Source organism: Pezoporus occidentalis, unplaced genomic scaffold (genome assembly GCF_034315485.1).
Source record: "Pezoporus occidentalis ecotype Australia unplaced genomic scaffold, CSIRO_AGI_Poc_V1 ctg177, whole genome shotgun sequence".
Taxonomy (NCBI): Eukaryota; Metazoa; Chordata; class Aves; order Psittaciformes; family Psittacidae; genus Pezoporus; species Pezoporus occidentalis.
This window is the reverse complement of record NW_026913607.1, coordinates 248,794-276,237: the sequence shown is the minus strand read 5'-3', so window position 1 is coordinate 276,237 and position 27,444 is coordinate 248,794. Positions and strand designations below refer to the sequence as shown.

General features: G+C 43.0%; 1 protein-coding gene and 1 long non-coding RNA gene across 4 annotated transcripts in view; one reads left to right on the top strand and one right to left on the bottom strand.

Moving 5' to 3' along the window:
- LOC134161619 (uncharacterized) overlaps positions 1-27,444 on the bottom strand; it is a 226,094-nt gene that overhangs the window by 83,937 nt on the left and 114,713 nt on the right. The window lies entirely within an intron of this gene.
- On the top strand, positions 6,445-22,824 carry STYXL2 (serine/threonine/tyrosine interacting like 2). Of its 3 annotated transcripts, XR_009964054.1 has the most exons (7): positions 6,445-6,581; positions 7,376-7,508; positions 9,876-9,970; positions 10,828-11,059; positions 11,787-12,004; positions 14,203-17,484; positions 20,911-22,668. XR_009964054.1 is itself a non-coding variant. In XM_062614621.1 (6 exons), exons 2-6 carry the CDS (start codon positions 7,396-7,398, stop codon positions 17,028-17,030), a joined length of 3,486 nt encoding a protein of 1,161 aa, XP_062470605.1. In that variant the 5' UTR covers positions 6,445-6,581; positions 7,376-7,395; the 3' UTR covers positions 17,031-22,824. The 3 variants fall into 3 exon arrangements, 2 of the variants coding, with proteins under 2 accessions (XP_062470605.1, XP_062470607.1); XM_062614621.1 differs by having other exon boundaries at positions 14,203-22,824; XM_062614623.1 differs by having other exon boundaries at positions 6,459-6,581; positions 7,379-7,508; positions 14,203-22,824.

Genomic DNA, 27,444 nt, shown 5'->3' with positions numbered 1-27,444 from the left:
TTGATTTTAGCTGAATGGCTGCTTCACAAGTTCCTTTCCTCAGTCTCTTACGAAGTGTTGCTTCTGTGGTCTGCCACTCCCCTCACAGCCAGAAAGACAAGCCAGATGACCAGGAGGCTTTGACATCGGTTGCTGCTCTTTGTCTAGAGGCAGAGAGCAGACTTGTGAACTCCTTCCTCGATTGTGAACTTTCTTCCCCAATTAAACTGCCTTTCCCAGTTTATCCTAACACAAAGGTGCATAAAGAGGCAAACTGAAGGGTGGGGTGACTGTGAGTGTACAATACAACAACTGAAGTCATGCCAATGATGATACGTAACTGGTGGAGGATAAGCCTCATTCACCTTAAAAAATTATTAAGGGAGCCTAGGGCCAGAGTACAAAGGTATTGAACTGTTTCTCAGTGCAGGCAGCTTCCCCCATCCAGGCTTTAAGGGACTGAGGTGTCTAATTTCACTTACTGTTAATACCAGTAAGAATATATAATTTATGATAATTTGTTGACTAATGAGTCATCTAAACGTAAGTGAGATGCAGCTCATCCAGGTTCCTTTGTCTACCATTCAGCTTTCCCACTGTGTGGCTTGCACAACAGCCACAGGTACCAAAAGTCCTGTCTACCTTTCCACTGAAGAAGATAGATAAACCTGATGCTCATAGCATGTATATACCCACTGTGTACCCATTATATACCCACTGAGGTGTGTGCAGTGCGAGTCCAGCAGCTGCTTACGTGTTCTGGATGGGTACTTGGAAAGCACAAATAACTACTAGTATAATTGACTTAAGAGTAAAAGGGAGACTGATGGCAGCTCAGGCAAATATCTGACATTTTAATTTAGTGCATCAGGCTAGCATGTCTTTCAAAGTCTTCACTGCCAATAGGCAGCAAGGGCTGTCTCCATCTGGGATAGTCATCTATGCTCTATTTCTAGCCATTTGAGAGGCAAAGTCACTTTCAGGATGTAAGCAATCATTTTAGGCATCGTGGATGTGGTTAACCATACTCATAACGTAGTGATAATACTGATGAACTTGGTATTGATTTTCGAACGAGGCTACCTCAGAAGTGTGTGGCTACAGTGGTTATCTGTGTATAGTCCAAGAAAGTGGATGTAGATCTTGATCTTGTGCTGACCCCATACTTGCGCTGTAAACCTGTGAGAAGCCATGCTAAAGGCTGCCTTTTCATCTGTGTGGCAGTTGTTCAAAACACCTCCAAGACAATGAAACTTAAAAGTGACTGGAAATCAAATCCCTCTGATAGAAAGGACTATCTGTACTCCTGTGTTTGTTACATAATCTCAGTTCTCTTCAAACACACTGTTAGCCCAAAGCAAATTAAACCATGTATGAGTACAGAAACTGTATTCCTTGGCAATCTTTCAAAGGAAAAGAATCCTTCCTGCTATATGTGTACATCTTTGATACACTGCATTATAAGGCAAGTGTAGGGTCCTCCATTTGGGAAGGAAGAACCCCAATTACCAGTACAGGGTGGGGGCTGACCTCCTAGAGAGCAGTTCAGCTGAGAGGGACCTGGGAGTATTGCTGGATGATCAGTTGGCTCATACTGATGAGCCAGCAGTATGCCCTTGTGGCCAAGAGGGCAAATAGTATCCTGGGGTGCACTGGGAGGAGTGTGTCCAACAGGTCGAGGGAGGTGATTCTCCCCATCTACTCAACACCTGTGAGACACCATCTGGAGTACTGTGTGCAGTTCTGGGCTCCTCAGCACAGAAAGACAAGGAAATACTGGAGAGGGTCCAGCGGAGGGCCACAAGGATGATCATGGGTCTGGAGCATCTCCCTTATGAGGAGAGATTGCAGGAGCTGGGCCTGGTTAGTCTGGAGAAGAGGAGACTGAGAGGGGATCTCATCAATACAGATCAGTATCTCAAAGGCAGGTGCCAGGAGGACCGTGCCAGACTCTTTTCAGTGGTGCCCAGTGACAGGATGAGGAGCAATGGCCATAAACTAAGGCACAAGAAGTTTCATCTCAGCATCTTCACTTTGAGGGTGGCAGAGAACTGGAACAGGCTGCCAAGGGGGTTGTGGAGTCTCCCTCTCCGGAGACATTCAAAGCTTGCTTGGATGCTTTCCTGTGAAACCTGCTCTACGTGGCCCTGCCTTAGCTGAGGGTTGGACTAGATACCTCCTCTCCCTGGAGAGGCTGTGGGATCATTAGTTTTCACTCTTTCAATTTTGCTTCTGTTTAATATTTTAACTGAATCTGATGAACAGAGATAGTGACAGAATTGCCATCACTGTACACCATCTGCCCATGCTTCCCTCTGTTAGTTCTCTACATAACAGTTTTGAATGTTCACCAGAAGAGCTTGGTTTACAGTCTCTGATACATTCTGTACCAACTTGGTAAGCTTGCTTTTATCCTTTTCACAGAAATAAGACTTTCATTGTCATTTATACAACAACTCTTCGCTCTCTTCTCCACAATAATTTCAAAACCCATTTGACCAATTTCAGTTAAATTTGACAGACAGATCGTAATCTTAAAGATGGGAAGTTCCTTTCAGTCTCATAAAAATCAGCAATCCCAATCAGCTGGGATAAAAGAGAAATCTAAATTAATGGTACCTCTTAGGCATTGGTTATTGTTTTTCCATTCCAAGAATCCGTGGTTGTGCAGCCAGTGCACCTGACCATGGTCTGTCTCATCTTTTGCAGAGCCAGGCAGGTAGGGAAATGTGGTATAGTGAGCAAGCACAGGAGCCAGAGCTGTGGCTCCATGAGGGGTGTTTATCACACTGGGGCATCTGGACTGCGGAACACATGTCCATTGGAAACCAGGCTTTTTAATCCCACTGCTTGTGGAAATACATGGTGTTTAGTGTGTTTTCTTAACTTGCCAGTAAAAACCCACAATAGAGAGAATGTGCAAAGTTAAGCTGAAAACAGTGCACATAGTGTTCTTCAAATACCTAAAGCAGGTCTGAGTTTAGCAATCTGTCTAAATACCAGCAATGCAGATTAAGCACTGCACATTAACACTGAAACAAATGAACTGTTTTAATATAAATTTGTCATTTAACTGTAAAAGTAACAAGGTGCATCCTCTCCAAGCATATTGGCATGCATCTAGTTCCACTGTGCTAGTTGGGAGGGACAGGCACTGTATTTCATCTCACAGTCCTTACCTTGGACAGGCTGCCTTACCTGGTGTCTGTGTAGAAATGCTGGTGTGGAAATGATTCACTGTGGGAACAATTTTACCCTGCCTCTATCAGCCACATAATTGCATTACAAATAAGTTGGTGCTAAGATAATGTTCTGTTTGTTTGGAGACTCAGCTAAATAAGACTGGTTTCCTAGGTGTCATAGACAGCATATGTCTCAATAACTGTTACTTACATAAATCTGATATTAAGACACTTGTTTAGATGCACTTTATTTATTTTGTTAGTTCTGTTAGCTTTGCCATGGCCCCACTTACGCTAACACAAGTCTGTGTCTTAGCATAGGCTGACACACATCGACTTCTTCAACACTCACCCATGGGCAATGCAAGCCCTTAAACTCCTTACATTTTTGCTGATGGCAGCAGATCTGGGAAATCCTTTTGCTCTATATAGGATTTTTAGGGGATACTATTAGCATATTTAGATGAAACTGTCATTGACATTAAAAGCTTTAATATGAAATTAGGGGGGCTTCATTGTCTTGCCAAAAATACATACTATGATAAGGCTTGCCTATGAAGTTTAATGTGTAGGTAGCATAGTGCTAACACTAAATGATAGTAACTCTTGTTAAGACTGAGAAAGAGGAACCTTCGATCAAGGTCTCATCATTCCCGCCTAAGAGGACAGCACCTGGCCACATTCAGTTTGGGTTTATCTGTGAATGGATATATTAATCATCACTGACAGATGCCCAGCCACTTACAGGTTGTTACTTTTGGCTATGTTTGTATGTGCAAATGTTCATTAGCAAAGATTTCCATCATCCTTGCTTCTGTTCTGGATGGTCATCTTGAGCCCAAAAAGGAACAGCTTGTAACAAGCAGGGAGGAAGAGCTGCCAGGCTGCCTGCAGTCTGCGTGTTCTCCACAAGTCTGCAACGTACACAGTCCTTTCTGCATCTCTGCATGTGGATAGTTGTGGTGGGCATGGCAGGGCTTTCAGGTTTAGCCATCATACCCTGCTGCAGCTGTATCCTAAAGATTCACAAACAGGATTTTCAGAAGCAGCTCAGTGACTTAAAAGTTTTTATTGTATATCAATGGAATACATGCTCCCACAACAGTTAGGTTCTTTGAAAATTCTGGTCTCTGATAATAAGAGAGTCCATTCGCAAGTATCTTTAGATCACTTTCTGCCTCAATTAGCAGTAATTGATAAGAACATACGTGGCACTGCATTGCAGAAGCAGATAAAAATTGCATTGCCCAGAGGACACAGCTCTCTTGGTGCAAGAAATTATTAGGATGTCTTCAAACCTGTAATCAGTAATCCATTTCTTCCCTTTACATGACACGTGAGATTCAATATACCACTTTCTCTTGTTCCTGCTTGCTCACCCCAGTAACTGTATTAACACCAGTCTAGGATAGGAGAACACAAAGACTTGAGTGCCTGTTTCACAGCTCTTCCCTGCCATGATGTGGCATCCCTACAGTTGTAGCCCCATCCCCATGTGGGGATGCAGCGCTCATGTCTGAAGGAAGGGAGGTATGCAGGCTTATGCAGCATGATGCGGCATCAAAGGTATCTGTAGTATGAGATAGGTCAGTTTTCTTTTCCACTTCCTTTCTTGTTTGCTTGTTTGTTTGCAAAAGGAATCAACAGTGGGATGTCATTGCATGACTCAGAACTGGAGCCCTCAGTACAGGTAAATAGCAGTTGGGTTTTCATCTGGTCTGCCTCAGACCAGCCTGACTCACAAGCTTTGCTGGAAAGTCAAGAGATGGGAACTTTGAAAATCAAAGAAGACACAGTGTACCTCAGTCCTAGCTCTTGCAAGAACAAAATTCAGATGACCGTACAATCATAAAATCACAGAATGGTTTGGGTCAGAAGGGACCTTTCAAGATCATCTGGTCTAACCCCCCTGCCACAAGCATGGACATTTTTCACTAGATCAGGTTGCTCAAAACCTCTTCCAACCTGACCTGGAACACCTCAGTGATGGGGCACCCCCAGCCTTCCGTGGGCAACCTGTTGAGTGTCTCACCATCCTCATAGTAAAGGATTTCTTCTTTATATCTAATCTAAATCTACTCTGTCACTGCAGACCCTGGTAAAAAGTGTTTTTCCATCTTTTTTATAGTATTTAAGTACTGAAGGGCTGCAATAAGGTCTCCCCAGAGCCTTCTCTTCTCCAGGCTGAGGAACCCCAACTCTCTCAGCCTTTCTCTATAGGAGAGGTGCTCCAGCCCTCTCACAATTTTCGTGTCCCTCCCTGGGGCCTTCTCTGACAGGTCAATGTCTTGTACTGGGGGCTCCAGAGCTGGATGCAGTGCTGCAGGTGAGATCTCACAGGAGCAGAGTAGAGCAGGAGAATTACCTCACTCAACCTACTGGTCACACTCCTTCTGATGCTACCCAGGCTTTCTGGGCTGCGAAGCATGTTGCTGGTTCTCATCCAGTTTTTCATCCACCATTATCCTCAGTCCTCTGCAGGGCTGCTCTCAATCCCTTCATCCCCCAGACTGCACTGCTATTGGGGATTACCCTGACACAGGTGCAGGACCTTGCACTTGGCCTTGTTGAACCTCATGAGGCTCACATGGGTCCATTCCTCAAGCCTGTTCATGTTATGCTGGATGGCATCCCTTCCCTCTACCAAATCAACTGCATCACTGAGCTTGGTGTCATCCACAAAATTTCCAAGGGTGCACACAGTCCCACTGTCTATGTCATTAATAAATATATTGAACAGTACTGGCCCCAGTACAGAAGCTTGAGGGACACCACTTGTTACTGATCTCCAAGTACTGATTAGTACTTGGAGATCAGTATTGGATACTTGGATACTGACTGTAACTGGATGCAGCCATCCAGCCAATTCATTAGCCATTGAATAGTCCATCCATCAAATCCAACTGTCTCCAAATTAGAGGCAAGAATGTTGTGGGGAACAATATCAAAACCCTTGCAGAAGACCAGGTAGTCTGCTTCACTGTGTTTCCCAAGGACATCAGAAGTCATACCAGCATTTCACTTTGTGCTTGTGGGATCCTGCTTGCCTGGATGCTCCCTGCAGGCAGAGGTTCAGCCCCACTGGCTCTGGGCTCTTCTCTGGGCTCCTCCTGCAACTGGGAAAAATCAGAGGATCCAGCTCACAGCAGGGAAGGAGTTAAGTGCTTGACCAGCTGCCATCTATGAGGCACTGAATTCTTTCCCTGTGCAATCCAGCAGCCAGTGTTAGGATAGCACTATATTTAGAAAGCTGATAGAGGTTTGGTGCTGACACTTGTCCTGCCCCTTGATGAAGAAGCCACAGAAAGAGTGAGAGTGGAGGGCTGATTTCTCTCCCCCCAGTACTGTCCCCTGCCAGGTTTCCTGCCCTCTTCACTGGACTTCATCTCCGTACCTCCAGCAGGGACCCCCAGCACAGGGGTAAGTGCCCTTTCTTTGCTCCCCCTTCTCACACTGCCCCAGTGAGCAGCAGCTGCTCCTCACCCACTAGTAGCACAGGGGTAAGTGCCCTTTCTTTGCTCCCCCTTCTCACACTGCCCCATGAGCAGCAGCTGCTCCTCACCCACTAGTGGCACATGGTTGCGGTTCTCCCTCCTGAGTCTGGCTGCTTGGCCCTTTGGAGCCGCCAGCAGCAGTCATGGCGCAGCGGGACAGGAGTCACCCTGCTTGGACCCAGGGAACATCGGCTGCTGTGTTTTCATGCTCCTAACCAAGCTGTGGCCCCCTTGGTCTCCCATGCCCAGGGCAGGCACAGCAGATTGCACACAAAGGATTACAAGGACAAAGGCCCAAGGCTTGAAGTACATTTGGCCTTGAGTTTTCAGGAGTGTTTCATTTTGGGGAGGTGAGGTCTCATGTTTCTTGCCCCTCATGTTCCTTCCAGTCCAGCTCTGGCTATGTACAGCTCCTTCCAGCCACCATGCATGGCTGAGCCAGCCAGGGAGGGGATAGAGTTTCTTCCCTTCCTTCCTGGCCTTCCTCACAGGCAAGAAGGATATGGGTGCTTGCTGGGCAGCAGCCAGGGAGCTGCACAAGGCTTCAGGAATGGCAGGCACCCTGGCAGAGGGGCCAGTGTGGCTGTCTTGTGGCAAGGGCCCCTCACAGGGTTGTAGAAGTAAGATGTGGGAGCCCCTTCTGCCATACCCCCCACCACCACCGCCACCCAGATTGGCCTCCTCTATAACACCCTCCCTCCTGCCATGCTCCCCTTGCAGCAGATCCTCTCACAGCTGCCATGGCCAGCAGCAGAGATTTGGACAGCGAGCAAGTGGTGCCCAGTGAGGAGGATGAGGGACCAGACGTGAAAGCCGTGCAGGCCCACTACCTCCGCAGCCCCTCACCCAGCCGGTGAGTATGCTTTGCCGCAGGCGCTGCCACGGCCTCCTGGTAGCACAGTAATAGATCAGCTTGCCTTCCTGCCTCTTCTAACACCTCTTCTCCACACCCACACTCTGATCAAGCATGGATCCCAGAGCTTCCCTTTTCTGTGGTGGGGGTTAGCGTGCCAGCAAGGAGAGAGAATTCAGAGACAGGACTCCTGCACTACTTAATCCATGCTGCTAAAAGTGTATGCACACACAGGGGGGTTAAGTTGCAGAAAGCATTACTACAGGGTGGTATTGTTGTTCTTCCCTGTCTCAACCTCTTACATCCACGCCCATGCTGGAATTTCTCTTCCCAAATTCAGCCCTGTCTTTCTATTTTAAGGACCTGTGGATTTTTTTATGTTGATATTAGCCTTTCCCAGCCCCTAAAAGACTGAGGGTCTTTGGATTTGGGATGCTTCAGAATCATCCTTAGCTACAGGCTTCAGGGACTAAACAGGAGGCTGTCACAGCGCAAGCAGAAATTGAGTTACCTCAAGCAAAACAAGCATGATTACGTGTGTTTTCTCTTAAAATAAGGAAAAAAAAACATCAATTTGTACTCTTTTTCCTAAAGCAAAATGCTCTGCAGGGCTTTCTGTACACTTTGAGATGATTTAAGCTGAAGGCAGTGAGTGGGGATTGAGAAGACCGCATCCCAGTGGCCCTCAACAAGTGGGAGGTTATGAAATATTTCCCATTACCTGTGGGTCACTGCAGAAAAATGAAGAGAGAGTGCTTATTTAATTTAACTAAATGTGGTTTAAAATTGTTCACTGAACTCACAGTAAAATCATGTATTGAACTTGGTAAGTCACTCTCCTACTGCTCATCAGTCACTCAAAGTGAACAGAAACACCTCTCCTGTGTATCCCTTTGCCTTCTCTTGCCTTCCCTTCCTTTTCCTTCTCTTCTTTTTTTTTCTTTTTCCTCCTTTTTGTCTTGCTGTCAATGTCAAGAGCAATGATGAAAATGGTAAGGTCCTTCCCAACCAGAATGAGGCACTTGAAGCATCCAGGCTTGAGCAGTTCTGTACCTATGTGTTTCATGGATGCTTGAGGAAGCTACAGCTAAAATCTCTTGAGGCTGTAGTGGCAGATTATTACCAACTGTTATCTTTTTATTAAGATTGGAGGCAACCTTTCCAGCAAAAGGAATTGAAAGCAGGGAATAGCTGCAAATTTGTGCCAGCTCCTGTAAATGAGACTGAGACTCCTTTTGCTCATCTCATAAACTCCTTTGAAGGGCTGGAAAAGGATTACTTTCAGTCACAGTTGACAAGTGTTGGAACCCAACCAAATGACCTAGATGAGCCCATTAAGTCGTTTTCTATGGCTGTGCCCTCCATTTTGATTCTGGAGAATGAAGGCAGTTGAGCTCTCCAGACACTTGCTGCACCCTGACCGCACGTTAATCATCCTCCCTCTCCTGCTTTAATTAAACAAAACCACACAGTGTGTTGCAAGTACTGCAAGCCTTCATTGCCAGCTGTAGTGGCTACAAACTTGTCCTGATGATCTGTGCCATCTATTTGGAAGGAAATCTAGAGGATGTGCATCAGGGAAAAAGCTCTGTAAAACATTTTGTTAAGATAGTCTAAATAAGGAAAGATTTGCTTGGACTGTACAGGTCGACCTAGTTGGAAATACCTTTGGTTTTGTAGCCCTTTTTAGCTTAACAAAAACGTATGTAAATCACGCTGTGTCAGAGAACTGCTGTCAAAGGTGTTTGTGGGTTTCATATTTATTTACTAACCTGCAGATAGACAATGCTGTGTAAGTGGAAAGACTGTCCATAGATTCATGCTACAAAGTGTTCAATGAGTACTCAGAGAGAGATTCATAGGCTTCAATCTTAATGCTTGTATTGCAGCTTGCAATAACTCAAAAGGATGCCTCTTGGTAATTAGCTGATAGGAAAAAAACAGTTTTCTAGCATAATCTGTTTTGAATTGTTCAATAAATTCTAGTTAGGACAATGTTTATGTCTATCTTAATTGAGAGCTACTCATGAGGCTATTCCTTGTGATCCTTCCCTGTCCCACTCCCAAAGCAGACACTGATCTTCTCTACCCAAAAACTCCTCCACCAGTCTATTCTCTTGCACTCCCAGCCCACTGCAGCTTTTCTGCGTGGTACCTGTCTGCATCCTGCAAACACCGGATACCACAGCATATTTGAAGCCTGTAGTGCCACACTGGAGAGCAGGGGTTGAGGGCTGGTAGAAAAGCTGAGGCTTCCTTCTACCAGTTACTTCTGCTCTCTTCTGGAATGGTTGAAAAGGGCTGAAGTCTGGAGATGGGATCCCAGTGGAGGGCATTTGCCTAATAGGCAGTGTGGTTGGCTGGCAGGTATTCAGTGATGTCGGATGCTGATACAGAGAGCATCTTCATGGAGCCAATCCATCTGTCATCTGCTGTGGCTGCCAAGCAGATAATCAATGAAGGTAAGAGGAGATATAGAGTAAAATAAATATGTAAGTAGTAGAAACTTGAGTTGCACTTGGTTTGCCTTTCTCATACAGAGGTCCTAAATGATAAAAAAGCCCCACCTGAGACAGAGATGGAAACCACAAAGAAATGACAATTTACAGAAAGCTTTGGTGACTTCCTTTGAAGTTGTGAACTGAATCTGTGGCAGAATCATCTTCCACAGTGATGAATACAGTTTGATGGTTGCCCTGTAACAAACGGAATAGAATAGAACAGAATAGAATATTTCAGCTGGAAGCGACCTACAGTGATCATCTAGTCCAAGTGCCTGACCACTTTAGGGTGACCAAAAGCTCAAGCATGTTACTAAGGGCATTGTCCAAAGGCCTGTTAAACACTGACAGGGATGGGCCATTGATCACCTGTTTAGGAAGCCTGTTCCAGTATTTGACCACTGTAAAGAAAAGCTTCCTAATGTCCAGTCTGAACCTCCCCGGCACATCTTTGAACTATTCCTACGTGTCTTATCACTGGATAGCAGGGAGAAGAGCTCAGCACCTCCTTCTCCACTTCTCCTCCTCAGGAAGCTGTAGACTGCTTTCTTCTGGAGCTAGAATGAGTGAGCCCTCAAATCCCAGGCCTTTGGCCAATGTGGGTCTGTGTACTGAGAAGACAGTGCAATATGCTCTTCCCATTACTACCTTAAGGCTTCTAGATGAGCACATAATGCAGACATGGCAGACAGGATGGTGTGATGTTACTGGGAAAAAAAGCAATCCACAAAGAATTGACAAAGAAAGAACAAAGAATGACAGGTCATATGTTTGCATGGGTTTTACATACTTTTAGTTACAATGTCAGTTTATTCCAGAACTGAAGACAAAGGATGCCAATGTAGACTCAGCATGTCCCAGGATGTTAGAGTCTGCACGGCAGCTGATGGTGGAAGATCTGTACAACCGAGTTAAGCAAAAGATTGATGACACCAGCTTGTTTAACACACCATGTGTGATGGATTTGCAGAGGGCACTTGTCAAGGACAGGCTAGAGACCCCCAGGGATGCTGTGGATGAAGTCTGGCCTAATGTCTTCATAGCAGAAAAGTGAGTGTCAGCTTTTGTCATCAAGTTGCGTGAGATTCCAGTGAAGGGTCAGATGGAACCATTGAAGGCATAACATGTGTTATATGTATCTAATACCTTTCATCCCCAGAGAGCTCCAAAGTGGTTTTCAGAATATACTCACAAAGACCTCTGCACTGAAAAATACTTCTGGATTAGAATCAGCAACTTCCCTGTGCTCTTTTGATGCTTCAACAATTTGGGAGAGGAAAAGGCAAATGAGCACAAATTACACTGTTCTGATTGGAACTGGCCTTGAAATTGGAAGTAAAGTCTTTATTATGTAAAAGAGAGTTAAAAAAGAAACATATCAAATACTGAGTGGAAATGGTTAGGTCTTCTGTACTGTGGCTCAGCTGAGACACCTGTGCAAGTGACCAGACAGAATTAGTGGATAGAGGGTAAAGCAACAATTATGGTGTGATAAAAATTGAGAAATAAGTAATCAGCCTGAACTTAGGATGGCAGGATGAGTTTAAAATCAAGCTGGACTGGAAACAGCACATGCAGCTCTAGGGGTGAGTGCAGGTTTCTCATTTTCTTTTCCCAGTTCTACAATACCTGTAGAACTCTCAAAAGACATTAAGGTCTGAGGGGAGCCACATGTTAGATACAGTGTATATAAAGACTGGGAGCTCTGTAGACCTGTAACAGACACTTTCTCTCCTACTGGGAGCACTGATACCTAACCTTTTTTTCCTTTCTGAAGAAGTGTTGCAGTGAACAAAAGCCGTTTGAAAAGATTGGGGATCACACATGTCTTGAATGCAGCTCATGGTACAGGTGTATACACAGGCCCAGCTTTCTACAACGGTCTGAATATCCAGTACCTGGGCATCGAAGTGGATGATTTTCCAGACATGGATATCTCCAAACACTTTCGCCCAGCTGCAGAGTTCCTTGATGAAGCACTGCTGACTTACAGGGGTAAGAGGAGATTGCCGTGGTTCCATAGTGCTTGGGAATTAATGGGTGGAAGCGTTACTATGATGAACAGCTGATGCCACATTTGTAGCTGGGTAGAAGGCAGATACTTCGTTCTTTTTATCCATTTACAGGGAACATTTCTTGCCTCTTTTTGCCATGCCCCAATCAAAACAGGAGGGGGTAAACTAGTGAGAGTAGGCAGCCTGACTGTTCTTGCTGCAAGCCCTGTCTTCAGACTCAACCTGGCTGTAAGGCACCTCCCTCAGCTGCTATAAAAGTACCTATTGCAAAGAGGTAAAGCCCTGCTACAATAAATATTTTTAAGATATTAATATTATGTAATACTATATATTGATATATATTGTACACTGCAAGTTTCACTTTTGCCAAGATGCAAAAGAACAGGCTGATTTACTAGAACAATCCAAACAGCTGGGTTGAACACCTGGGTGTACACCCAAGCTACTGTATAATTTGCTGGGCTCCTCTTTCATGGCAATTGTTATTCTGTGGACCTCCAGTACGTGCTGATCAATTTTTTTGCAGTTTCAGTGGAGAGCTAGAAATATATTTATGGAATTCAATATGAAAATGAACACCATAATCAGTGATATCACTGATACTCTTCATATATATATTCAATGCATGTAATTTTTGTAAAGACACAACAGATTACCCCCTAGTAGAAGTGACAGGAAGAAAAGTGAGAAGTTTTGTTACTACATAAGAAAAGTTGAGCCAATTTTAATAGCTTACCAAGCACCATGAGGAGGCATATGGAAGAGCATTGATGTTCCTCATAACTCCCATTGCTACACTTGGCATAGTACAGGTGCTTACTGCTGATGGCATTCATTGACCCTTCAGCTCACTAAACTAGCAAAAATTACAGTCAAGCAGGGAAGAGATGGGTTTCACTTGGGTTAGTCTGCTGAACTACCTCATTTAAGGGTCCAGTGAGTACCTGAGCTGACACAGGAAAGGAGACAGAGAAGCTTTGAAAGAAAGCAGAGGAATGAGGTCTCCCCCTTTTGGTGAGCTTTTAGATAGACTTCACTGGCTGTTCAAAACACTTGGAAGGCAACTGAGGCTCTTGATACTAAGTGTAAAAGACATTTTGGGATTGTACAAATAGGTTCATTAGGTAAATATTTGCAGTAACATATCAGCAGGCAGAAGAGTGGTGTTTAAACTGGCTTCATTAAGTTTCAGTGCAAACAGTTTAATTAAACTGGATTTTATCATACATGTAGAAACAGTAATTTCAGTTATTTGCAAGCTAGCAAATCCTCATTTACCCTCTCTTCATATTTACAAGCTTTCCTTTAGCTGTAATTTGCTATAAAAGTAACTTTAAAAATAATTCTGTGCCAAAGCTTAGTTTTCTGAAAGAGGTGGTTCTTGTGTAAATGCTGTGAAATAAAGCATATCCTCAGCTTTGGCTCTATCCCTTGCAGTCACTGTTTGCAGAACAGTGGTTACCAGCAGTTTGAAGCAGCTGTATCAACCAATTTGTCAGAGTCAAGGTCTGCTCTCTTCTGCTAGTTGCTTGGTTCTCTCGTGCTGAGATACACTATGACTCTGGCCTCTAGCTAGTCTATATGCAAATCTTTGAATGTACCTTGCAAAAAAGCAGATGTGGATTCTGGAAAAAAATAATAAAAATAATATTAAATTGTATTTCAGTCCTATAATGTGCTGTAAAAAAAAAAAAAAAAAAAAAAAAAAAAAAAAAAAAAAAAAAAAAAAAAAAAGTTATTTGAGTATCCTCCTAGTACCTTCCTGGAGGCTAATGCTGGTATCTCCCTTTTTACATATGGGGAAACTGAAGCATGGAAGGCTTAAACATCTTACCCCATGTCAGCCAGCAAGTCAAGAATAGTGTGTCACTTGTCTTTCTAATATGTATTAACAGCTTTCTGATTATTTGGGGAAGTGAAGTGTGTAGGTGAAAATACAAATATTATTTGTTTTAAAATGTGCCTGCCCATGACTTTTAAAACTAATGTGCTTTTTATTCATACATATCTAGATTTTGTTAAGATAAAGCTAACAAATATTTAGTACTGCTTTCAGTTACCGAAACATATAGCATATAATTTTTAACACTATTCAGAGAATCCTTTTGTGATATATATCAGGGCAACTTCTCTATGTTATTGGAAATAGCTAATTGCTTCTCTATTCAATATCTGTAGGCAAAATCCTTGTCAACAGTGAAATGGGGATCAGTCGCTCAGCTGTGCTGGTGGCTGCTTACCTGATGATCTACCACCACATGACTGTTTTGGAGGCTCTGATGACTCTGAGAAAGAAGCGTGCCATTTACCCCAATGATGGCTTTCTGAAACAGCTAAGGGATCTCAATGAGCAATTGTTGGAAGAGCGAGAGCTGGAGCATACTGGAAGTGAAGAAATCACTCCTAGTCAAAGTCCTGTTGTCAGTGCAGGGACTTCTTCCCAGCCATCTGGAGCTGGGGACTCAGAAAGTGTCATGGGAGCCAAAGCCCACTCCATCACAGTAGAAGAAGAGGACACCACCAGCCTGCTGGGTAGTTTAATGAGCTCTTCATCAGTGGAAAAAACTAGCTGGGTTTCCAAACACTCCACCCTCATCAGTGAGGAGGAAGAGGAACACTTGTATGAGGAATGGAGGAAGAAACAAGGCCTGCCTACAAAGGAACCCGGAGTTAACCATGGTAGAAGAACATCACCAAAGTTTCTGGATCAGGAAGGGGAACAATCTGAGGAGGATGTGGAACAGAGGATCCATGACTGGCAGTGCAGAAATGAGAAATATCAAATTGAGAGTCCACCTAGAGAGGAGTACAGAGATGCCAGCATGGGAGGAAAACCTTACCCACCAGGTGAATTTCATGATGTTGAGAGTGTGAGCAGTTTTGAGATCCGAACCCTAAGACAACAGCTGGAAGCCAGTAGCTTAAGCAGGATGAGGAGGAGCCGCACAGGCTCTATGTCTTCAGAGAGCACCTGGGACATGTGGAACCAGAGGCTTCTGGAGATTGAGAAGGAAGCTGCTCGAAGGTATCATTCTAAGAATAAAAACTGTGGGAAGAGACAACCCCCAGAAACAGGAGAGGACAGGGATGTGGATGAGGAGAGTGTGCTTTCAGACAGTAGCTCCTTTTACAATTTCTGCCAAAAGAAGAAAGACAAATTGACTCCTCTGGAAAGGTGGAAGATCAAGAGGATTCAGTTTGGCTTTCACAAGAAGGATTTAGAACCATCATCATCTGGTGCACCATCTCCAGCAGAAGATGGCAGCCATGCAGGTATAGAGGGGACAGAAGGAAAGAGTTTGTCAGATATTAACCTGACTGCCTACCAAGCTTGGAAAATGAAGCGCCAGAAGAAGGTGGGCAGTGAAAGCAAGGAGGAATTTGTGGAATTCGCCAAAAGCGAGGATTCTGCATCAGCTAAAAAGAAGCAGAGGCGTGTAGAGCTCCTTGAACGTACAAAGAAGATCTTAGCAGAAAGCCAGTCCATGTGTAGCTGGGAGACAGACAGTACGATGAGTGGGAGTATCCCACTGTCAGCTTTCTGGGCCTCAGAACCTTCTGCAGGCGGTGCCGAGGATGCAGCTTCTGCACTGAGCATGCAGACAAATCATTCATCTTTATCACAGACCAGGAGCAATACAGGGGCAATGCAGCCTCAGATGCCAAGTATAACCCTTCCCAACCTCCCAGTCGGCCCAGGTGATACAATATCCATGGCAAGCATTCAGAACTGGATCGCTAACGTGGTCAGTGAAACCATTGCTCAGAAGCAAAATGAGATCATGATGCTGTCCCGTCCATCATCTGCAATGGCCTCCATAATGTCAGGAGACCTTGGCAGGGGTGTAGATGATGATAAAGTTTATCCTCTTTGTGCTCGAAGTAACTCATCTCTTGCTACCTCTCAGCTTCGCCAGCAGGACATGCACAAGACTGAGTCTCAGCCTGTCCTGTCTTGCAATACCTCAGCAAATGCAAGGACAGAAAGGACTGGTTCAAACATGAAGACAACACAGACAAGCAAGCCACTGTACAGCCTCTTTGCTGATGAGGTTGATTTAAAGAAAATCAGGAGGAAGGAGAAGGAGATGCAAATGGAAATGAGAGAGAAAATGACAGATTACCAAACTGAAAAGGTGATCAGAGACAATAAACGGAGCACTTCATTTAAAAAAAAGACAACCAAAGGAGAGGGCAAGGAAATAGAAGATGACAGAGAGAGTACAACAAACAGCCACAGGCACCCCTTGCAAGCACATGTTGAAGCAACTGACAGAATCTTTGATCTATTCAGTCAACCTGCAAACACAGGTGTACCGAAGTCAGAGACAGAGACTGATATTACCAAGTGGCTCAGCAGCCTGAAAGCAGAAAGAGAGCCATCATCATTTTATGGTCAAAGCAAGAAGGCTAGAGAGAAATACAGCAGATCATCCACAGTTAGAGAGATGGATTCTGAAACATCCAGTTACAGAATCTCCAGATCCCAAAGAGAAGAGCTGGACAGCTCTTCTTCCTACGAGTCAAAAGGAGATTCACTGAGAACCATGTCAAGATTTTCCTCTGCTTCTGCAAAAGAGGACAAGAATATGTATAAGTTCTCAAGGTCAAGGATCAGTGAGACAAGTTCCAGAGAAAATTGCCCAGAGCTCCGTGTTTTCAGACAAACACTTGAACCATCCTTTGACTCTGAATTCCCTGAACCACCTACACAGAGTAGAGTTAGATATCATGTGGAGGCATGTGAAGAGGAAGCCACGTCAGACATGTCAGAATTTGGAGCTAAGAGAAAGTTCAGGCAGAGCTTTTCAAAGTCTGAAGAGGATGGAAAGGAGGCAAAAGTGGAACAAAGTGAAGAAAGATTTGCATCTAGACAGTTCTCACAGTACAGGCGAACCATGCGTGAAGAAGAGGAAGAAGAGATGGATGATGATGCCATTATTGCTGCTTGGAGAAACCGACTAGAAGAAACTACAGCAAAGCTTCAGCAGCGAAGGGAAGAGTGACCAAGATGAGATTACAGAAACACAAGCAGAGCCACAGAGTCTCTGAATCACTCATCATTATATTTCTGATAATCCTTTGTGGTTTGTAGGGCATTTCTTGCAGATAGTTCTATTCTTAATCAAAAGCGATAAAGGGAAGAGGTCAAGTTTTGGAAGTATTTGTGGTTTGTCAGAAAGAAGATGCTAGTGTTAAATGATCCATGTAGGTAGGAGCACAATGTTAGAAGCTGTTAGGAGACAGACGATGTTTCAGTAGCAAAAGCACCTCAAGTAAAAAGACCAATCACATCCCATTTTGGTTATTTCAATTTCCTAGTCTCGTTAAAGAGTGGACATATTTTTTCTAGGATCTTTTTGATCATAAATGGAAGAAGCCAACGGCCTTTTCGAGGAACTTGAAGAATGTTTCTCTCTTAATCAGTTTTACTTTATGCCACTGAGAAGATACTGCCAGGTAGGCTCCATTTTCTGCACCAATCTCATGGATGTCTACAGAAATAAGACAGTTCAGGGAAATACGTGTACTGTTTTGCTTCACTAAGTAGGAGAGGCAAAGCTGAATATTAGGAAAAAAAAGATGCCGCTTTTTTTTTTCAGAAGTTCACTGCAGTAATGAATGTATTCCTGTGGTACCATTGTTTTCATTAGATGGACTCTTCTCTGCTCCAGTATGGCTGGTTCCTGCTATTTTTGGGTCAACAAAAAAAAATGTAGTAATATAAATGCAGTTTAAAAATTATGTTCTGATGTAGTTAAAGAGATGGAGTTAGGGCTAAAATTAGTGTTAGGTTAGCCTGGTTTTCTGAAGTACTGACTTCAGTTTGATTTATGTATGCAGCTCAGCTAAGTCTAGGGTTTTATGTCTATAGTCAGATTGTCCTGTATTAATTTTCAACATGATTTCCTTAAAAGAATGATACACAAACTGACCCCAAAATAAAATGACATATAACTAAAGCACTGGCAGAATGCACCATACACCTAAGGACAAATTGTTGCATTCGTCAAATGTGGTACTTGGAAGCTCATTTTTACGAGATGGTAGGTTTAGCTGGCTTGTTACATTAACATGTTGCTTGTATCATGAGTTACAGAGCCCACTTTACAGAGTGGATAGAAGGAGCACAGTTTCCATGTTAATTGAGTACACCAAGTTAAGAGCCTCAGGTCTTCCCATGCCCTGCAGAACCTTGTGAGTTTATGTGACACACAACCTGCCAGGCCTGCCACAACATCACTTCCATGGCTTGTGTGACACTGCATCTTTGATACACCAAAGCACCCAACTCTGTCACCAGTCCACGTCCTTCACCTCTCTCATAAACACCTTGGCCAGTTTCTCCTGATTTCTACTCTGGAATTATCTGTTCCCTCCTCTGTACAGGCTGTATTTTGAAACAACAAAACCCTCTGGCAGAGCTGAGTATAAAACAACAATGGAGGGATGATGTGGTATTGCTCTCTCACAGGAAATTTTGCCTTTCTTGCATCTCTTCTCCCTCCCACTGTGATGCTTAGAGCTCACTATTACTATTATGCTAGTACCATTCTCTGTTTTAATTGTGTAATATAGACAGTAAGCTCCATAGGGTGAGGGCCTGGTCTTTGTCCTTGTCTGTATGACACCACATTGCACATCAGCAATGCTATCTAAATAATGGTTACTGATAACAAAATTCAAGTGCCATTTTTCCTAAAACTCTCAACTATAACTCACTGATTAGACGTTATCCCTGCTTCTCTGAAGACAAAGATGACTCTTTCTGACAGCCAGGATGAGGGTAAATGATAGCTACTTATTGTCAGGTGAATGGAGTCTCAAAATCAGGTGATTGAACAATAACAGGGGTAGGAAAATAAGAGAAAGAACGTATTTTACTTGTGAGGGTTCTTTTTTTGCTGAGGGGTTGTTTTTTTTTGTGTTTTTTTTAGTAAACTCAGATTACACTTTTGAAGACATAAAGAAACATGGTCTTGTTTGTGTTTCAGGCATTCAGAGATTCTATAAGGCTTCTAATTCACTTCAAGGTTTTAAGTTTCAATGGATCAAAGTGGAAGTGTGCAATACCTTCTGACACTGAGTTTACTTTTTACCAAAGGCTGGTTCCCTTGGAAAAATCTCCGGCTTCCTACTATGCCTGGCTGCTGTTTTCTGCAGTACTGTAGGGGGCATCTTACACTGTAAAAGATGAGCATTATATGATACAGTAATTGGTTTAATTTTGCACTGTACAGCACAGCCTACAGTTTAGGTAGCATTTTGATTTAAACAGTGATCTAGGTCTGTTGCACAAATAAATTATTCAAGACCAAGGGGCAGAATATGGTTCTGTAACGAGCCTGAGCCAAACCATCCTAATAGCAAGTTTTGATCCTTCTGGGAAAGGGTTACGTGGGTTCTGCTGACTCACTGAGGTAGGTGGCTTATTAGTTCACTTGTGTAAAAGGGAGATAAAAATTGTTTGCTGGGGAGAGTCCATCTAAGATGCTGGCTGAGCAGTCATGAGGCAGAAGCCTTAGAAATAGCTGAACTTTATTTTCTTATTGCTTATATCTTTGTTAATAAAGCCAAACCCCAAAGCAGTAAGGGGATGGGGATCATTTTGGACTCCATGCAGTCTGTTGTATGGCCTGTGCTTGAAAGCGAGATGGGTAACTCACAGGTATAGATTACATGAAACAGTGACATAAAGACCTTGCATGGTGAAAATATTAAAGCATTCAGTCATAAGACCAATAACCAGGAGAGACAGAAATTGAGAGGCTGAAGGCAGGCTACAAATTCAGGTTTTAAGATGAGAATTTAGAAGGAGGTAGGGAATCGGTGAAAGGGGAGAGGTCTGCACAGATTGTTTCAGGTGACCAGAGCTGCAGAGTGAATGTTTTTTCAGCAATGATGCTGGTCTTACACTAGATTAAAAGAGTAGGTAAGTATTTACAAAGGATTTTTCAGCAAAAATGCGCTGGGACCTTTATTTTTGCTCAGCCTCAGTTTGCTCCTATAAGCAGGAGGGTTTTTGTTGGCATTGTATAGCAGAAGGTGAAAGTGCAAGGAGCATCCATACGGTCAGTTAAGAATATGAACACAGGAACATCAGAAAGGCTGTGTGGGGTCAGACCAAAGGTCCATCTGGCTCAATATCCTGTCTCTGACAGAGAACAACGGTAAAAACCTAAGGAAGAATATAAAGTGATATTACCCCAGCATGATCTTCCAGTTTCTAATAATTTGCAACTCAAGGACTTCCTGAGCCAGATGTGATATTTCTTTATTTAATAGCCCTTGATAGATTTTCCTTCTGTGGAGGTGCCTAGTAATTTTTGAGTTATAGCCATTATAGCCTTGTACCTGCTAGCCTTGGTGATCTCTTGTGGCAAGAAGTCCCACAACTTACTGAATGCTGTGTCATCTCGTTTTTGTCTGTTCTGAACCCACTGCCCACTAGCCTCCTAGAGATAATCTCTAGGTAGTATGTACGTGCCCCACTAGATTTCACCCCCTTCTATTGTTATGTCCCATCCTTAGCTCTCAGTTTCTCAGCCCAAATTACTTATTCATTATTTGGGGGCTGCTCCATGTCTCCGATTATTCTGACTGTTCTTCTCTGAACCCTTTCCAGTTCTGCTTTGTCACATTTGAGGCAAGGGACCAGATCCTCACATAGTATCCAGTATATATTTATTACATACACAAAATATGGTTGCTGGATGGCAATGGTCAGCTCTGAGATCATAATTTCATAAGTTAAATTTTCTTATTTGTAATGCTTTACATTTATTAGCCTTGGATGTCATCTGCCATTTTAGCGCTCAGTCTCATCAAGTCCTTCTGCGTTTTTTCACAGCCAGCCTCTCATTTCTACTACTCCGTTTCCTTAAGGTCCTTTGAACAATGTAGAAACTCAGCATATGTGGAAGGATACATGAGAGAGAAACCCATTTGAAGTTGGTCTGTGTGAAGTAAGGAATAACAAAGTGATGAAAGTAAGGAGTAAGAAAGTGATGAAAGCTGGACAGCTAGGAGGTGAGTGTTCAAAAAGAGCTCTGAAGACAACAGGCAAATGAAGAAGGGGACCTGCACTAGATGGAGACAGTAAGATATATATGTAAGCTGAGGAGGCTAATGTAAAATATTGATTTCTTTAGATGTATAAAAATCTGGGGAAAGGTTATGGGGCAGCTGCTGTGGGAAGGAAGAAGATGGTGGGATTTACAGAAATTACAAGTTGGTAAGAAATGTGAAGGGGACTGGGAGAAATGGAAATGGTACTCATCATAGTAGGAGAGAGATGATAAAATGACATATGTGCTAGACATCTGTACTAGACTTGGAATTCAATGTGCAGAAGCAAGTTTGGAAGGAAGCAGAAATATGCCAGAAGTAAGTTATTCCTAGTGTTAACAGCTGCATTCTTCGTCATAATGCTGATAGGTGTGAGGCCATGGCCCATTCCCCCATTTAGGATTTTCAGAGCAATGTGATTTATTGCATGCAGCACTAGTTTAGACTGGATAATTTTAAAAGGAGTTTAGCACCATTTTCCTTCTCTCACAGCTCTTTGAGAAATGCTTACACGTTAGCTGTACTGGAGAACTAGGTGAATTATGAGACAAGAAGTTTTGCTTGGGGATGGTTATGTCACATTACCTGCCTTTCCTTAAAGGATTCAGCTAGAATACATTCAATAAAGACATTATAACATGAAAACACAGTATCCATGGCCTTCGTAAATTTACAGACAGTCCAACATTAATGCAGAAAGAATGTGATTAATATAGTCTAGGGCTTGGAAACAGACACTGTGTATTCATGTACTCCAGCAAAATCTCTCTGTGGGCTACCTACCCATTCTCTGGAATTTCACCTGTCATCTAGAAAAACGAAAGCGGGTTAAATCTGTGGCTGTTCTAATTGTGAAGAAAACTTTCAAAATTGGAACTATATGTAACAAATAAACAATTCTCTAGAGAGGTGGAAGCATAGCTCTAAATGGTATGTGCATTATCCCAGTTGCCTCAGCAAGGTGCTAATTTGCTTGCCCAGGAGTAATAATTTAAATGCTAGTAATATTTGTTACATTGTTCTTCATGTAAAAAATGGAGAGAGGTTGTGTATTTAGGTTGTGTATTACCAATACCAGCATAATCCACTTAAATGAACACTCTGCCATTTTGGCTACTCCTAGGAACAGAAATTTTTTGGACATGAAAGAATCCTCCCTTTTTTTTTTTTTTTCCAGACTGCTTTTGGTTCTTTGGTACATTTCAACATATTAAGGAGCTGATTTCATGTTGCTTCCATCTCTATCCCCCTGTTACAACCATTCAGCAGCTTCTGAGCTTGGAGTTTTCCTGTGACTGCTGTTCCCATGCCACAGGGTGCACACACAAATAAAAAGCGGAAATATTTGTGACTTCTAAAAGCAGGCAACAGTATGAATTCAGATCTTCCCAAGACCAACAGGTTAAAGTAAATGTTGGGATGTCTGTGCCAAGTTATCTTGGTGTGGTGACATGAAAACTGTCTGAGAGAGCAGGAGAAAGGACATCCTGTCTGTGCTTTGAACCTTCCACTCTGAATTGCATTTTGAAGATTTTTATTTATGTGTATCATTAAAATAGACAAATTTAATCCTTACACGAGAGTGTAGCTGCTTCCATATATGATTCATACATGCAGGCAGGCTGGTTTACTTCAGATATGTATGCCCTGGATGACACAAATGTACAATGGAAAACTAGCTTCACTGTTAACTATGGAGAGAATAAAACTTCCACATAATCAATCAATCAATCACCTATTTTTTTCCAGTGCACCCTTCATGACAACATACCTGAATGCTTTACGGTCATTAAATTAAATTAAAGAACACACTACAGAATGGACAAGGTCAGATCAATAAATATTCAGACCTGATTCAAACTTACCAAGTTTGCACAAACTGGTGTAAGGGTTCTGCACAAGTAACCATGAAAGAAGGGATGACTCCAGTCAGAAGGGCACATGTGCAGGCATAAAACTGAACCAAGACATGAATGCTACTAGTTAAAACACAGAAATATTTGAAGGATATGTAGCATCACCTACCTACCATCAGCATCTACCTGGAGCTCAATGTCTTAAGAGTCTTTTTGCACTTCTGAGTGATATTAGAAAATAACCATGGTGGCAAGAACTGTTTACAACTGGCCAGATAGCTACATGCTTCAGGTCAGGTCCTGCCAGGAACATGCCTGATTTTAGAGATTTGCTATTTGTGATTTCTCCATTTGATTACTGCAGGCACCATATCAAAGAAAGATGCAGCACACAACCAACTGGTATTAAACATTGCAAATGGACCATCATGGACCATCCCAGCAGTTTGGTCTTTGCAATGACTCCATACTGAACTCAGATCCAGCTGAAAGCTGTTCATTAGTTTTGCAGGACATCTCTCCCTCCTTGCTTGAGAGGAGAGCTTTGTGAAACACAACAGCCCTTGTGGAACTACCAATTAATGGGGAGCTTTGTACATTTTGCTCAGGGAAATTTCCCAGTATCTGTCACAATCTATGAAGGTTCATCCCCAGAGCAGATAAAATGACCATGGGCCTAACTACATTCAAAACTAAATGCAAACCCCAGTTCTTCATTTTAAACTTCCCTCCCTCAATAATTTTGCAAAGCATGTGCTCCTTAGTCTGTGAATTGGATCGAAAGTATTGCCTAGAGGCAAAGGGTCAGAGAAGATTCCACATCTGAAAAGCAGGAGGCCCTCAAAACTAAGCAATCTCAGTTGCTGAACAGACACCACAAATAGGATGAATAAAAGCCCACATGAGACTCTGGTATGCGAGCAAGCAGAAGCTGACAGTTGCCCCTCAGGAATACAGTACAAAGCTTTCATTTCTGCAGGAGACGTGATCTGAAAGTCTGCTTCTGGGAGCAATCACACCTGAACTGTTGCATGGTGCTGAGGTTGCATAATTTAATAGTTGCATCCTAAGGTGAGTGTTCTTGGTGGTAGTGTACATAGAAAATTTGTAAAAGTCATTAAGGATAAAAGGGTCTATGCAAGAAAAGGTCAGACATTATCCTCATGACTGGTAGAAGGGGTCCATATTAAAACAAAGAAGGTGTTTGATCCTCTTTTGAACACTGGCAAATGATTCAGACCCACGTGCCCTTCATATGCTCTGTCTCTCCCCTTCCCATCCCCTCACTTTTGAAACAGATTTAAGTCCATCTATTTTTATATTTTCAAACAAAACCCATAAAAGGGCCATAAATATCATGACTCACTAAAATGAAAGCTGTTTTCTGCTCCTCCCAAGAGATTCCTGCCTGAGAAAGAGACAGAAAGAGCTCACCTCTTTCTTTGAAAATTTCCTCCTCTGTTGAAGTAAAGCTGGTATCTAAAAGCAGTCTTCAAGGCTTTGTTCTTATAATCTTGACCTGGCTTTGTACTGGCTTCTCTCTGTGTTCCTTGTGGAAGTGTGAAGGATGGGGCTATGGGAAGGGGTTTTGGCTATCACTGGCAGAGCAAGGGTCATGCTTGGCAAGGGATTTCACTGCAGTTTCAGAAGATGCACCAGCAAAAATAATGAAGAAACTCATTTGCCTTCTGGATCAGGCCAGTGATCTACCCCTTTTGTCTCTGATGTTGGCCAGAAACAGATGCATCTCAGAAGGTATAAAAAAAGTTTAAGTGGGTAATTATGGAATAACCTGCCCTGAGTAAATCTTTCTCCCTGCCTGGCCTGAAGCCCTCCTTCATCTCTCTTTCTTGGTTACAGTTCAAGTCTATGCCCTGAAGCATGACAGCTTCTCTCCCTTCCAAACCACTTTTCATCCTGGCCTGTCTAGTGTAACTAGCTTTGACAGTGATGGGAGGTATAGGTCTTGTCCACTGAGAGTCTGTGACAGATCACAGTCTTATTGGAAAGAGAGGCAGAGAAGTGAAAGGAAGGCAAGAGAGGAGAACATAAACTCAGATGAAATATCCATCAGGAAGATGAAAGGAAGAGTGAGTGCCTGAGAAACTAACTGCTGTCTGGTGATCTGGGCTGTGGAGATACCTTGCAACTTGCTTTTAGGAGATTTCAGCCTGGAGCATTTGTTTCATTGGTTGAAACTACTGTTCATCAGTACCTCCCTCATGTGTGTATATATATATATATATATTTATTTTTTTTTAAGCTGTAGAAGTATGAGAGTAGTCCTGAGACAGCTATTCTATTCTATTCTGAGGGAGCTTTTTCTTCCACTGAAGTTCACTACTCATTTCTGAAAAGGTATTGGAATAATCTGGGGCTACTAGACATTGAAGGCCAACAAAAAGGATTTAGGCACCCAAAGTCCAATATTCCTGTCTCTGTCCTCATCCCTGTCTTACAAACAGAGATCATAGAATCACAGAATGGTTAGGGTTGGAAAGGACCTTAAGATCATCCAGTTCCAACTCCCTGCCATGGGCAGGGACATCTCACATTAGATCATGTCGCCCAAGACAGCTGCTCATACTCCCAAATTGAACAAAGAGCACATCTGGAAGTGGTGTGGAGGTTGCAAGCTTCTATGAGTGTGTTTGGGCATTGCATATACATCTACATTTACATAACACAGCGTCAGATGCCGCAGTGTGAGGGTTGAAATGTCCAATACAGGAAGGCTCTTGACTTTTAGGTGTTGTCAACATTATCTCCAGTGATACCACTTTACCACAGAAAGCATTAACAAAGTTAAGCGTACTTTATAGATGGATACTTCCTATCTACTTGCCGCTTGAATGACAGGTTTCACTTGTTTGTCTAGGAATTCAGCAGTTCCCAGGGAGAGGGAAAGTAGACCTAGGTCTTGGATGATATGATTAATTTCACTCCCACAACATCTACAGTCTCCCATATTCCTTTCCCTCAGAAGTGCTGCAAAGTGATCCAGTGTTTTCCAAGTGATCTCAGCCGATCTCCTGGATGCCACACTGAGTTCAAAGCGTCCTGCTGGTGTTGGTTCAGCACATGGGACTGTTCATTAAGAAAACTGACTACATCATTTATACTGGGAACAGCTGCAGGGAGCAGTTCAGTGGTAGTGTTCAAGGCTCCGTAATCTCCTGTTAGTTGCTACTTGCCATTACATTTCTTTACTGGCCATAAAGGAGAAGTGTAGGGGAAATGAGATGTGACAATGATTCCCTGTTCCTCCAGCTCCTTTATCAATTCAGTAACAGGACAAATAGCACCAGAAGGTAATTTGTATTGTGGAATACTAACTAGCTTGCTATGGGTAAAGGAGCAGCTGTTTGCAACAGATTAACATTTGGGGATACATTTGTTGGAGCTAAACTGATGGGAAGAGAGGATGGTTCCCTATTCCCCGTTTTCCCCACTACTGACCCTTTAACACATCCATACCCTATATATTACGGGAACCTAAAAGTGAGGTCAGGTGGATTGTCTATCCCTTAGACAGAACTAGTTTAGCCCTGACCAGTGGGTGGTTAGTGATTTTCCCATTAATGCCTACAATAGAAGCTAACTGCTTGCTAAGCAGAGGCTGTCCTTTGTAAGCTTCTTACCTACCATCGATATTTGGGCTCCTGTGTCAATAAGGAATGCTGTAAGGCAGGGACATTAACCACAACTGATGCGAAGGGCTGTGGAGTCTATCCGTGCATCACAACCATCACCTCTGGACTCGAATTCTCAGCAGTGGGAGCACTGGTCACCAGTACTACCAGTGAACTAAGCTCCCACCCTTGTTTCCTGCATGTTCCTGGTCTAGGTTTAGTGCTGATAGATTTGGGTATTGTGCTTACATTCCCTGCATTCTCTGGCTCCCTATTTGTTATCCTTTTAAACTGAACATTTCCCCCTTTCTATTGGAGATAAGGAGGCACAAAAACACAAAAGGTAATCAGTTCTAAGTAATGTTAAGTTTGAGGGCTTTGTAATGGTGTGCTTGAAGGTGCTTGAAGGTGCTTGAAGGTGCTGCTGTGGTGCTTGAAGGTAGTTGACATAGTTTCAGGTCCTTAGGACCTTAGTACAAAAGGTGTAAGAAAAGCAGAATAGAAAAACAGGACCTGGGGATGGGGAGTATCTGGGGCTAGCAGATGTTCAGGATAGGAGCAGTTAAACTAACTGATAAGTAGGACAGGATGATTGCTATGTCTGTAATGTTGATTAAGCAGGTTATGAAGACTGTTGGGAAAAGTAAACGACCCTTACAGACCACCATCACATTTTTGTATGCTTGCCAGGAACTTTCTGGAAAATGATGTAATATGCCCAGTGACCATATAAGGATGACCTGTATAGCAATTCGGGGACACACGTTAGGAGGAGCTATCCCCCGTGTCTCCCGGCGCCGCAATAAAGAATACCTGCTTGTCAACCTGAAAGAGTTTATTCCTGGAGTTTTCTCTGAATCAGA

What these genes read in the sequence shown, in the direction of transcription:
- STYXL2 (XM_062614621.1), top strand. Translation starts at nt 7,396, where the DNA reads ATGGCCAGCAGCAGAGATTTGGACAGCGAGCAAGTGGTGCCCAGTGAG. An exon ending in CAAGCAGATAATCAATGAAG is followed by an intron (nt 9,971 to 10,827) that starts GTAAGAGGAGAT and finishes AGTTTATTCCAG; the next exon opens with AACTGAAGACAAAGGATGCC. An exon ending in AATGTCTTCATAGCAGAAAA is followed by an intron (nt 11,060 to 11,786) that starts GTGAGTGTCAGC and finishes TCCTTTCTGAAG; the next exon opens with AAGTGTTGCAGTGAACAAAA.